The following is a 14,182-nucleotide window of genomic DNA, read 5'->3' as shown; positions in this document are numbered from 1 at the left end:
GCTATTCATTTATTTATTTATTAATTTTGGTATTTATTTATTAAAGACTATTTATTTATTTATTGGTAGAGTTTCATCAAATGTAAATAAAATCTTTAAAAATGAGTGATTGATTAATTAATTAATAAATTAATTACTAACTATTTATTTTTTAATAATAAAAGTTATATAAAATTTTATTATTAAAAAATATCTTTTAATATTTATTACACCCTATTTTTATATGAACATTTTTTTAGCATAGAAAAATCCTTCAATATAACTAAAAGCTTCAAGAATATTCATTCATTAATTAATTACCGACTATTTTTAATATAGAAATAAATAAATAAATTCAGCATGCATATTTAGATCTAAATAAAATTGTTCAAGAAATTTAACAAACTAATTAATTAATTACTGTCTGTATTGAATATTAAAATATCAGAATGCATCTTTGAATATAGAATTCTACAACAATATTAATTAATTACTCGCTATTTTTTAAATAAAAGTAAATTAAATATTATTTTTCAATTTAACTAAAATAAATCAAAATATTAATTTATTATTTGTTATTTTTAAAAATAAATAAAATGAATCAATCTCACATCTTTTTTTAAATCTAACTAAAATGCTTCAAGAATATTAATTAATTAATAAATTACCTCCTATTTTTAATATGTCAAAATAAATTGAGCATTATTTTTATTCTAATTGAGCATAAATTAATTCATTACGCACTATTTTGAAAATTAAAATATATTCAGTAAGTAAGTAAAGCAATCATGGAAGTAAGTATATTGATTTGTATATTTATCTTAATCTAACTAAAATGCTTCAAGAATATTTATTAATTAATTACTCCCTATTTTTAATTGAAAAATAAATTAAATATGGATTTATTTTTTAATCTAACTAAAATTTTTAAAGAATATGAATGAATGACTCGCTATTTTAAATGAGAAAACAAATTCATCAGGAACCTTTAATCTTACTGAAATTCTTCAATCAAATAAATAAATGAATTACTGCCTATTTTTAAAATTAAATATAAATTGAGCATGCATTTAAAAATCTAAATAAAATAGTTTGAAGAATGTAAATTAAAATAATAAATAAATTACCAACTATTTAGAATATTAAAATAAATCAATAAATAAATAAATAAGTTCCCATGTTTATTTAAATCAAAAAGAAAGCGATGATTTTTTCTTTAATAAATAATTAATTAATGATTACACCCTATTTTTAATTAAAAGATAAATAATTATTTTATATTCTGAGTGAGTAGATTGATTAATTAAAAAGTATAAAATTAGCTAATAATTTACAGACTATTTTAAATTTTAAATGATTAAATCAACATTAAATCAGAATTATTCCTTCAAAATGTTACTATCTATTTATTTATTTGATTTATTAATTAATTAATGAATAAATGAATTGAATATAAATTGATAATATAGTTAAAATTAATGAATAATAATAAAATAAAATATTACCCTCTAATTATAAAGATAAGATTAAAAGATGGTGATAGAATCTCCAATAATTAATTAAAAAAGTATATGTTGCACTGAAATGATAAGTTTGTTTTTTAAGATTTTGTGTTGGTAAATAAATAAATATATTTATGCTAATTACTTTTTCCTATTATTTATTAATATTAAAATATGTATACATTTATTTTTAAAACAAACTATTTCAAAAATAAATTAAAAAATTCTGTTTTAAAACTAAATTGAAAAATGAAAATTATTTAATTTTTAATAGAATTTGTTGCTTGCTTGCTGGCTGGCTAGTTTGCTTATAATATTATTCTTTTTTTAAATTAAATTTCTGATCAAAATAAAATTTAAGATATTGTTTGAAGGTTACTGACTCAAAATTAATTTGTAATCATGAAATAATTTCTATTTTTTATATTTAAATTGGCAAGATATTCATTCTTAAAAATACTCTTACCTAAATAATTAATAAAAATTTATCTACTAAAAATATATAAATTTAGCAAGCAATGTAGAAAGAGATCAATCAACTTACCTAGCATTAATTAATATTCAAGTTATTTTTAACTTTTAACATTCATTAAATATAAAATGGAGGAAATAAATAGAAAATTTTGGAAAATATGCTTTTTCTATTTTTATATTTTTATATTTATTCTTAAAAATTTAATATGTTTGTATGTTTGATTACTCTATTATAAACTACTTTTTATGTTTCATTTTTGGCTTGTTGTGTAAAAATTAATTGAATTTAAATTAACTAAAACAAAATAAATTTGTATTAAATTAATTTAAATTAAATATGAACTTAATCATTTAGTTAATTTTCTAAGTGTAGAAAATTTTAATTTATTACTTGTTTTAAGCTTTTTGCAATTGAATTTACTTTTCTTGCTCTTGTTCTTGCTTTTGCTTTTTTAAAGCTTCTTCTTCCTTAATTGTTTAATATTAAGATAAAATAATAAATTATTTGTAATAATTTAATTGCTATATAAAAAACTTACTTCCTTTTTTTAAATTTCCTATTAAGAAACGATAGGTTAAAATGAATTAAAATTCTAAATATTCTGCTTTTAATTAGATTATGCTTTCAAATCATTTTCTAATGTTTTTTGAGTCTGCTTTAGTTTTTCTATTTCTTATTTTAGCAAGATAATTGTTTGATTTGACTCAACTGTTGTTGCTTCCAACTAAACTTTTTGATTTCTAAGTGCTTTTAATTCATTTTCTAATTGCTTTTGAATATCTTTTAATGATTTAATTTGTTATTCTAATTAGATATTTGATTGGCGTAACTGAGAAATTATTGCATCCTATAAAATATATTGAAATCATTATTAAATTACACAAATTAAAAATGTTATAAGTTAGAATTGATTAAACCTGTCCTTGCTATTGCTTTGAGAGGATCTCTTAGATGAAGTCCTATTCCTTTTTACTTAAAAAAATATTAATAATAGATTCATAAATTGTTGGAATTAAGTTAATTAGTTAGTTACATAATAGGATAGAATTTATCTGAAGAATTCTAAACAAATTCAATGTCTTTTTTGAATTTGCGAATGAATTGCTAAGTGTTTTGATCATGATCATCCATGAATTCGATAAATTTCTAATCTAGTTAAAATTCAAATGAAATAATTCCTTTTAATATAATTAAAACATCTTTTATCGATAACCTATCTTCTGGCTTGAATTTAGTTAATCCGTCAATTATGAACTTAAGTTGATTTTTGTATGTGAATTGCTAAAATTCTATGCTGTAATTCAATGGTAAGTGTTTCTTGAAAAGTAAAGTGAAATCTAAGTCTTAAACCATATGGTAAATCAGATAACCTTTTTATTATTAAACAATTTATCTAATTGAATATCTTATTATTAATCTTTATATCTATCTATTTATCTACAGTAAAATATCACTATTTTGGGTATGCATATATTTTTGGGAACTCTCAATAATTTGGGTAAATACTAACTATTTTAACCAATAATCTTAAACCCTATTATGCCCAATATAGAGAGGGTTTACTGTATATACTGATCAATCAATTAAAATAACTAAATAAATAAATAAGTAAGTAAGATTATTAATTACCTAATGAGAAGCATTCACTCTTTAATACAAAAATATAAGTTAAAATTTTGGTTTAGATTTTAACAAATTTACTTTAATAGTTGGTTTTGTGCTTATGTTTAACCCTAGTTTTTTGTATTCCTCTGAATAATCTTTAAATGTCTTCGGATCATAACATTCTGGAGCTTAGAATGACCAGTTTCCTAACTGTAAATAAAGAAAAACTTAAGAAATTAGGCTTTATAAAAGAAATATAAAGAATTGCATATTCATTCATTCCGTATCCAGATGTTTTTGTGATATTATCTGCCAATCCTAAATCAGCTATAATTATTTTATTTATTTATTAGTTAGTTAGTAATTAAAACAAAGTAAATAAAATCTAAATTGAATTTTTTAATGTAAAAACTTACAAACTACAGCATTTCCATTATAGTCAATGAGTATATTATCCATTTTGAGATCATTGGAAATACACTTTTAGGAATGGATGTGCAAAAGACCTTCAGCAATATCTTTAGCATACTTGATTGCAGATAATTCATTTAGTCTTTTGTTTGGATTCTTTTCAATAAGTTCCTTAAGAGTTCCTTAAAATAAAATTTGTTTAACAATCTCATAAATTAATGAAGATTTTTACCTTAACATTCACTCAAAATTAAGTAGGTAAACTCCTTTCCTTCAATTTTCTTTAACAAATTGACCACATATGAAGATCCTTTACACTTTTGGAGCATATTGCTTTCTTATTGTGCTTCGTTGAATGCTTCTTAGAAGATTTAGCCCTAAGAATTCTTGACATGAAATCCTTTGATTGCAAATCTTCTGTTTGTGGATAACTCTTTTGCTAAAAAGACCCAACCTTACTTTCCCTATCCTAAGTACTTAAAATCAGAGAATCCTTCCTGCTCTAATTCAGTTTTGATGATATTATAAATCAGACTTTAAGTGGGATCTAGTTGTGGTTCTTTGATATCTGAAACTTTTGATTAATAGTTATAATTATGATAATAATTGATAATTAATAATATGTGAGACTATTTAGTAAGCTTTTCATTAAAACAGCCATAAATTTCAATTTAAATATAGAAGTAAATTCAAAAATTATTAAAATAAGTTATGTGAAAAGTATTTACTAATCTATTCTGGCTTATCTAGCATCTGAATACCTTTGTCTTTATACATTTGTTTGATCTTCTATCTATTTTAAATATGCGAAACTAATTTCTTATAAATGATGTCTGATTCTTATGATCCTTGTTGTTGTAACATTCCAAAACCTTGGGATGATCCTTATGGATGTTAGATCTAATGTTGAGAGTGTTGTGATTGCATCCTTAACTAATTTGAACCCTAATTGCTTGAGCTATTATAACTAATTTTCCTATTTTTGAAAGTCTACTTACTTTTCTTACCTATTTGTTAATTAACTTTTTGATTAACTAATTAGTTTGATTTATTAATTATTATAAGCTATAATCAAATTTCTTTAGCTTTTGTCATAGCTCTTCCTTTAAATTTGAATAGATATCAATTAGAATATTGAATCCAAATTCCTCAAAGATATTCAAAAACGAAGACATTGTGAAAAACAATAAATTCTGAGTAAAAAAGCTAATTAAAAAATAAAATGAAATAAATTCCTTTGTTGTATAAAATATTATTTTTAAATAATTTAAAAGTTTTAGTATATTTTTTAATAATAAGATATTAATTTTTGAAAGAAAAAAATAAAATTTGAAAGTTGTAAAATTAAAAATAAAATACTAATTTAAAATATTTCGTTTTTTATAAAAAATACTTATTGATATAAATAATATAAATAAATAAATTAAATAACTAAAAATAGTTATATTTAATAGTTTTATATTTAATTATTTTAAATTTATTCTTATAATGAATTCTTACTCAATAATTATTATATTATTTTTCTTAATACTATCATTTTGAATTAAAGTTATCAAAATGTTAATCAATTGTTAAAAATGTTTCTATTTCAATATTAAAATCATCGCCTGGATTACCGAAACCTATTCCAAAGCAATAATCCCTGTCTTATATTATTTTAGACTCTTCAACTTTGTTTATATTTTAATATTTTGGATAATCCATAAATAATACAACTCTCTTAGAAATATTGACTCTAATTTCTATTTCTTTTATTTATTTTATTATATCTATATCACATAAGTGTTTTCCTTTTAATATTTTATCTAAACCATATTTAGTTTTAGTTGTGTCAAAGCAACAATTTTCTTAATATAGCATTTTATTATTTACTTCTTACATATTTAGTATTCCAAAATTTAAATGATTGCATGCTAAATACTTGTTGGATTTACATCTAAAAATGTAATTTATCTTAGGATCTAATTTACCTCTTGTAAATATTTAACCTTTTAATGATTTGGGTTGCTTTACTATATAGCCAGATAGCTTTTTTTTTTCTAAAGTTAATTATTAACTATCATCTTTATATGATTTTATAAATTCTATATTCAATTAAGGTAAATTTATATTTTCAAAAATTGGATAATTTACCAATAACTATTCAATATCTTTATTATTTCCTAATTTATTTAAAATAAAATTCGAATTTTATTATTCAAGAATAGGGGAGGTACTATTGTAGTAAGCTTGTCCAAATTACTCAGTAAGTTAAGATGTTTTATTAACTAGTTATTCTAAATTATCTATTTGTTTTGTTGTAAGTTTGCTAAAATCAATTGTTTAGCTTTTGTTATCTTTGAAAATCTCTACATTTAAAAATAAATGATTGACAATTTATGAATATTTTTAAACAGAGTTTTTAGCATTTTGAATAAACTAATCATTACAATAATTTGTTTTGTTTTCAAAAAGAGAAATTAGTTTTTACTGTTTCATCTCTATTTATTAATTTAATAGATTTCCATTCACATTCTTCTAATTCTACTTATTGTTTGAAGTTTCTAATCTTTAAACAAGATCTTCGATTTCTTAAAACTACAAATTATTTAGAAAATTTGCATTTATTGGAGTCTTATTAGGTTATAAGTAATCTTTGAAGTCAATTTTGTTAATTATAGGAAGGAAACAATCAAAGTGAGTTGATAAGTTGCTAAGAAATGATTCTGAACAGAAATTAAATTTATTTGATATTAATTAAATTAATTTATTCTTATTCTCACTTCTTACTTCTACTTTTTATTTACCCTATTAAAATAAAATTGAAAAATGAAATAATAGTTAACTATATAATCTATTTAGATTTCAGTATAAATTTACCAATAAATAAAAATAAAAAAATAGGGTTAGACAAAATATGAAAATATTTTTGTTAAAAAATTTAGAATTGAGTTGAAAATTTGATATTTATTTTGGGGTGGTAAAAACTAAATTATTTAAGAAAGATATGAAGTAGATATAATTAAAATTGTAATATTACTGTAATGAAGCCTTTTGATAGATCCTTAATTAAATCAACTTCTTCGTCTTTCATTTTATCAAAGTCTAATTGCAATAAATCTTCATTTAAATGGTTTTTAAGGTCAATTCTATCTATACTGTTAGAAAATTTGAACATTATTTATTGTAGCTCTTTAATTAACTCCTTGGAACAGCAATTTAATTTATTGCTAATTAACTTAGTCATTAACTAGCTTGTTGTCATTTCATTTTTGTCTTTATTTTAAATATCTTATACATAGAGGTCAAATTTTTCTTTTTAATTATTAATATTAAGATCTTAGAAGTTTTTGATAACAAACATATCAATTGTATCAATTAATTGCAAGATATTCTAATTGATATTTTCAGCTATTTCAAAATTGATCATCGATTTTTGAGTTTCAAATAAATCTATCTTTTCATTCAATTCTTCTTAATATCTTTTCTAGTTAGTAGAAATTCGAGTGAATAATTCTTTAAAAAGCTCATTTTACTTGTCAAAGTCATCTTTGAAATTGGTGATAATATTCTTAAGCTATTCCTTTTCAGCAAGTTTATTATATTAAATAATTACCTATTCATTAAAGCTCCAAAGTGACTTTGCTTAGCTCATCATTTATTCTTCCTTATGATTGATTTTTTGCTCTATTTATTTTCTTAAATTTAAGAAAAATGATGAAATTTTAGATTTTAATCCATCAATAGAGCAATCGGCCTTGAAGATTTACTTAAGTTTTTCATAAATATGATTTTCCCCATAAATTGGGTAATTTTTAAAAATAGTTTTTTCATTTTCTTTGATGAGTCCAACTAAATTCAGAGTTTGCTAATTGGGATTCTCAGAAAAACATTCAGCGCATTGAAGAAACTGGGTAGAACTAGGATTAGTGCTTAATGATACAATCCAATTATCAGGATGTCTAGGACAGCTTCTGTAGTTTTTGTTAGATAAAATGAAGAATTCCTCTTAGTTGAGCTTAAGATCTTCAATAGTTTAGATTTAATTCATTTATTTTGCTAATTAATTAGCAGTATTTCTTAATAAGAGTATGTTGAAAAAAGTATTTAATTAATTAATTATTAAGAAGCAGATTTATATTAAGAAAATTATATAAATAGAATGAATAATTATCTAAGTGAATTTAGCATTTATGATTGCAAAATTAAATACATTATAATAAAAGATGATAAATGTTGTTTACTTATTTATTATCAAATTTTAAACGAAAAAAGATCAACAACTAATAAATAATAAAAATTATATATGGAATATAGGGCGATTTATTAATTATACTAATTTTGTTAGTAAAAAATATTAAATTATGATAAAAAATTAAAAATTTATTTTTTAATTATTTGTTTTTTAAGCTAAGCGTAGTGAATTAACTATTACAATAAATATCTAATATTTTTTTAATAAGTGAATATAAAAATATAATCTTCAAATTTGTTATAGACGATTTATGAGAATATTAAAGTGTCTACCTACTTAGTTAATTTCTTTTAAAATAATTTATGTAATAAAACAAATTCTTTTACTAGAAATTTTAATGTTCATATGTTGTGTATAATTCATATTAAAAAAATATAATAATAATTATTAATAATTTTGCTATAGACACATTATGAGTAAATTAAAGAGTTAATTAATTTATATAGAAAAAAGTATGGATTATGAAATATTTTTGGTTAATTAAATAAATTCTTTTATATCAAATTTTTATTAAATTCCATTCAATTATTATAGAAAAGGTAAATAAATGCTATAGACGCATTGTGAGTAAATTAGAGACCTAATTAATTTATATAGAAAATTTGTTTGAACTGCTATATAAATAATTACTGTAGACATTTTTTATAAAAATAAAAAAGTGGTAATTTAATTTAGTTAGCAATTTAGTATTGGGTTATGCAATCTTTATAATTTTTATATCAAAATAATAAGAAAAAACAATAAATTTGTTCAAATTTAATGTAGACATTTCTTGATTAAATTAAAGAACCTACCTAATTAATTTAGTTTAAAAACAAACAGTAAATAAATTTAAATTAAAAGAATTCTTTTATACTCATCCAAATTCTTTATATAATTTTTTATATTTCAAAAATAAAACATAATTATTTTATAAATAAATAATAAAAAAATAAAAAAAATTAAAATTGATAAAATAATAATACAGTTTGTTATATTAAATATTTCAAAATATAAACAAATAAAGATAAGAGAATGAATAGGTATATAGATATTACTACAAATAAAAGATATTTAATAATCTTCTTACTATTTAATTATACTATTGATGTGTTAAACATAATATTTAGCTTTAAATGTTATTTAAGCGGTGAAACATCTTACTCTTATACTTACTGGATAAGTTTTAGTTTAGATAAATTAATATTAATTTTCTTTGGATTTTTCCAAGATAACACAGTTTTTATAATCTTGGATGTCTTAAATCTTGGTTGGATTTTTCCTATTTTTACTAATAGAATAAGCAACTTAGCGTGTGTTGCTTTAACCTTTAGGTTTCATTTTGTTAGAGCAGTTATTCAGAATTTGGTTTAATACATATTCTTTTTTCACATAGAACTATTGCAAAATTAAAACATTTCATTGAATTACAGATACTTAGCTTATTTTATTTATTAATTCAATATATTTTTATCTATCTTATAAGTGATAATATTGAATAATAATTCTTTTGAATAATTTATATTCAAAAGACATGCTTTAAAAATAATAAAAACCTTTACAACAATTTATACTTACTACATAACACTAAAATCTTTCTTCTACATTGGTTCAGGTATTAGTCTAATTTTCTGTAACTTGATAATATTTGCTTTTTAGAATTATAAAATGTCCTATTTCTATTAAAATCAGTAAAATCCGTTAATTCGCCTTGCCACAATTCAAAGTATTCTATTAAACAAATGTATTGAATCATTTAGTCGTAATTACAATAATTAATTCTATAACACTAGCTATATTGCTCAGATAGGTAGATTTGCTTTGTATATTTATTGTGTAGGAATAAATACAAATTTAGTAGATTTTAAAAACTTCTAAAATTTCAACTAAAGCATGTTTTACATTAATCATTTGCAGATAATAATTTGGAATTCAATTTATTTATTGCTATTTTTGTTTTTGACTATTGAAAGATAATTTGGCCTCAAAGTTATTTCTTGCTAATAAAATGAAGAGTTATAACATGTTAATGAGTAATTATGTAAACTTGATTTAAAATTTGTTAGAAGTATAGATTTAATCTTGAATGGTGGATAAGAATACTACATGTCATCTACTAAAAATAAAGATGAAAAATGCTCAAGCAAAAGTTGTGAAGACTACTACGAAATGCATAAAATAGTAAATAGCATTTAATCTAAAAAAATGATAAAAGTTAATATACCTAGTAATTATTATATAAAATGTTTTTATCACCTTTATGAATTGTTAATAAATTAAGAAGAAATTGATACAAATATTCTATAAGAAATAAGAGATAAATCATTTTTATTAAATACTCTTGTTGAAAGAATAATGAAAGGCTATATATTTAACTAAACAAATACTAAGATTATTTTTCAACTCAAAAAATATAGTAAAAAATTAATTGTTAATAATATTTTTACATAAATTTTATCACTCATAGCTTTAGAGAAAACATTTAAATAGTTTGCATAAAACTATCTACCATAAATAGCTTATGATTTACATGAATTGTAGTGAAATATATATTTTTATCTCTTATACTTTTTTTGAAGCATTATTTTGAAATTAAAAATTTATTTAGATTATTTTTGTATTAAGTACCTAAGTATATATTAATAATTAGAAGTTTATTGATGTTATGAAAGTTTGATAAGAAATAATTAAAATATAAGCAATTTTTTGTACGAAAGATAATTTACTGACACATCTTTAAAAAAAAATATTAAATTTAAAAAAGAAAAAATGAATGAAATTTATTTAATGAATTTGAGTATAATTCAGTATGAGATTATTTTTATATCATGCATCTATTAAAAATTTTTTTATGAGAAGATTACTTACTTGTAAAAAATAATCAACTATGAATTTTTTTATTTGAATGCAAAAGTTATTTGTTTCCAAAATAAAATTAAAAACTATAATTTAGATTTTTATCTATTTTTTTTTCATTCACATAATTTAAATGATTATATTAAGGATAATTCATCCATGCATCTAAGTTAGAATCTAGAAGATAAATTTTCTAAGAAAAACTTAAGAGCAGAATTTAAATTTATTTGAAATTAATTTAATTAAAATACACTTCTTCTATTAATTAACTAACTAACTAACTAACTAACTAACTAACTAACTAACTAACTAACTAACTAACTAACTAACTTGCTTGCTTGTTTAGCCTTTAATTGAAATCTTTTTGAATTTATTTTTAAAATAAAAATAATTTTTATTAATAATTTTTTATTCAGATATAGTTAAATAACTTTAAACCTAATTATTTTACTTTTAAAATTAAAGCATAATATAGAATTAACTTTCCTTTATGAGTGCTAAGCGATCCAAAGAAGCTCTATAGGTAGCTTATAATGTTGCAATAGCTTAAGAAAAAATGTACAATTTTGTAGCACTAATATAATAACCTAATTTCTTTAAAATTAGCATACTTCAGTTTATTTTTTTATAATTTTTTTCCTATCTTATTTTTTTCTCTGCTTTTTATGAACTTTGTTAGGTTACTCCTAAAGATTCCACTATATTCTCTAATTTTATAGTTGTTATTACAATCTTTTCAAATTTTTTTTTCTATCTTTGTTCTTCTTATCTATATTCTAAAAGGGAAGATAATTTAGTCAATTTTTTAAGGATTTACAGACAGACAATACTATTTAAGGATAGATTAATATTTTGTCTGATTTGAGTATATTTATAAAATAATGATTACTTTAAATAAAAATGAACATTCATAAAAAATCTAATATGATTCTTCATTTGCATTTGTGATAATTAAAGTAAAATATATGAGCTATGATTTTATTTGGAAAACTAAGAATATTTAGAAAAGAAGTAAACTCTAAAACAGATAGCAGCAGTAGCTTTTGAATTCAAAAATATCCATCCATTCAAAGAATTTTAATCTAATAATATAATTAATCAATTAACAAATAATTTTATTAAAAATAGCTAATAAATGCATTTATCTCACCAACCAACCTACAAAAGATATTCTTCTTCAATTCATTTTGCTTATACTTTGTATTAAAAACTATAGAGATATTAAATATATAAAAAGAAACAAACAAACAAAATGTTTTAATTAGTTAAATTTATTGGTATATTGATATGATTTAAATTGGACTAACTAAATTTCCTACTAATTCTTGTAGGAAAATATGTAATTAATTAATTTATTTATTTATTATCATTTTTAATTTTCTGACAGCTTAATAAAAGAAATAAATTCATAAAATTCCTTGTCAGAAAACTAAATCAAAAATATTTCTTACCTTTTAAAACAAACAAAAGGATTTTTTTTAAAAATACAAAAAATAAATGGACTAAATAATAAATAAATAAATAATTTCTTTAATATAAATTCAAATACCATAGATTCTTATTTCAAAATCCGAATGAATGAATTTGGAGAAATCGCCAATTTTTAGAGCATTCAAAATATTTTGTTTGTAAAAAATGTCGAAAAACATTGTTTAGAACCAAAATTAAGGAATGTTACATAAATAAAATTTACTTTATAACAAAAAAATATGTTCAAAATTTTAGATAAACTTCAATAATTTATAATGAAAAAATTTATAATAGATCTTTTACAAATCATAAACAATTAATAAATAATATTTATTATTCATACAGACAGACGGTCAAATGTATAATGTATAAATCTTTTTGTTTAGAGAGTAAAATATACAAAGCTTTTAATGATTTTAATTAATTAATAATTGTCCTTGCTACTTAAGTAGAATAAGCATTCTTAGATATCTATCTACAAGATATTTAATTTAATCATTTTAATTTAAAAATAAAATATTTCTATTTCTTACTCCTTTTTTTCCTTCTTCTTTGCATTATTTACTTTTTATATAGCTTTAATCCTATTTTAAATCACTCTCATTACTTTATAACTTGTAAATTTTTTTTTAATCATTAGATATTGCTTTTAAATTTTAAATAAAAAAATAAACTATTGAGATTTTATAAAAATATTTTTTGATTTAGTTTATAATTTTATTAATAATAAATAAGTAAATAAGTCATTTTTTTTTATTTTGTTTTCATATTTATTTTTCATTTAAAAAAAAAAAAAAATTGTTAATAAAATTAAGTTTACAATATAAAAATAAAAACATAAACGAATTACATACATATTTATTATATTATAACTTATTTATTTATTCATCCTTTCATTCTAATTTTTTTGTAAATCAATATTTATCATAAGGTTTGTGTGTCATAAACAAATTGATTGAGTCTTCTAAATATTTAAGTCTCTTGAAAGTCAACACACTTGTTATACCTGTCTATCTTCCTATATTAACTATATATTATTTATTTAATTCTTAGTTAAAACTTCTTAACAAATTAAATTTTACTTTTATTTTTTATTGTGCTATTTATTTATTTTAGAAGTGTAAATAATATTTTTACACTAATTACAGAATCAATAAAAATAATTTGTCTTTAACCTCAAAATAGATCCAATTTTTTGAAAATTTTACATTCTACAATTGTTTTATTATTAAAAAATTAATTAATTAATCAATCAATCAATTAATAAATTATTATTTTAATTTTTAAATTTTACCACCAACTATTTTCCAAATTTAAAATGAATCAGCTTAATTTAATTTATAGGTACTGAAATAAATTAATTACTAACTGTTTATATTTAATTAATTAATTATTTTAATCAATAATAAGTTAAGTCTATCTATCATGAAAATAAATTAGTAAATATTAAAATAAATATTACAGCCTATTTTATTATTTTTTAAAATAAAATTAATATTTTAATAAAAATTAAATTGTATTTTTACTCGCTATTAAAATTAGTGTATGATATTTTTCAACAAAGTGTAAAAGAATTGAAGTTTCTTCAAAAGTGAGGTATTTTAGTTAAATTAATTAGTCATTTATTACATCCTTTTTATTATATTTAATTGTTCATTATGTCTTATTAAA

General features: G+C 19.8%; 4 protein-coding genes across 4 annotated transcripts; 1 reads left to right on the top strand and 3 right to left on the bottom strand. All coding sequences in view use genetic code 6, as the record gives it.

The window, feature by feature from the left end:
- Positions 1-2,346: 2,346 nt before the first annotated feature.
- Positions 2,347-4,899, bottom strand: TTHERM_001541733 (kinase domain protein; the record flags this gene model as incomplete). Its single annotated transcript, XM_012796711.1, has 10 exons — positions 2,347-2,423; positions 2,495-2,803; positions 2,874-2,928; positions 2,990-3,326; positions 3,586-3,604; positions 3,658-3,771; positions 3,830-3,888; positions 3,978-4,154; positions 4,205-4,546; positions 4,701-4,899. Coding segments are annotated over 10 exons (1,688 nt in total), but the record flags the coding sequence as incomplete, so codon positions are not given.
- Positions 4,900-5,505: 606 nt separating this feature from the next.
- On the bottom strand, positions 5,506-8,002 carry TTHERM_001541732 (kinase domain protein; the record flags this gene model as incomplete). The annotated part of the gene is made up of 2 exons (XM_012796710.1): positions 5,506-6,759; positions 6,992-8,002. The coding sequence occupies 2 exons, from the start codon at positions 8,000-8,002 to the stop codon at positions 5,506-5,508; spliced, it is 2,265 nt and encodes a 754-aa protein (XP_012652164.1).
- A 2,289-nt stretch (positions 8,003-10,291) lies between these two features.
- On the top strand, positions 10,292-10,729 carry TTHERM_001541731 (hypothetical protein; the record flags this gene model as incomplete). The annotated part of the gene is made up of 3 exons (XM_012796709.1): positions 10,292-10,412; positions 10,467-10,601; positions 10,653-10,729. The coding sequence occupies 3 exons, from the start codon at positions 10,292-10,294 to the stop codon at positions 10,727-10,729; spliced, it is 333 nt and encodes a 110-aa protein (XP_012652163.1).
- Positions 10,730-13,435: 2,706 nt separating this feature from the next.
- On the bottom strand, positions 13,436-14,133 carry TTHERM_01541730 (hypothetical protein; the record flags this gene model as incomplete). The annotated part of the gene is made up of 2 exons (XM_001029391.1): positions 13,436-13,525; positions 14,038-14,133. The coding sequence occupies 2 exons, from the start codon at positions 14,131-14,133 to the stop codon at positions 13,436-13,438; spliced, it is 186 nt and encodes a 61-aa protein (XP_001029391.1).
- Between the last annotated feature and the right edge of the window lie 49 nt (positions 14,134-14,182).

The sequence above is a fragment of the Tetrahymena thermophila genome (assembly GCF_000189635.1).
Source record: "Tetrahymena thermophila SB210 genomic scaffold scf_8254704, whole genome shotgun sequence".
NCBI lineage: Eukaryota > Ciliophora > Oligohymenophorea > Hymenostomatida > Tetrahymenidae > Tetrahymena > Tetrahymena thermophila.
The sequence above is the reverse complement of the archived record's forward strand: the minus strand, read 5'-3'. Positions and strand labels throughout refer to the sequence as shown.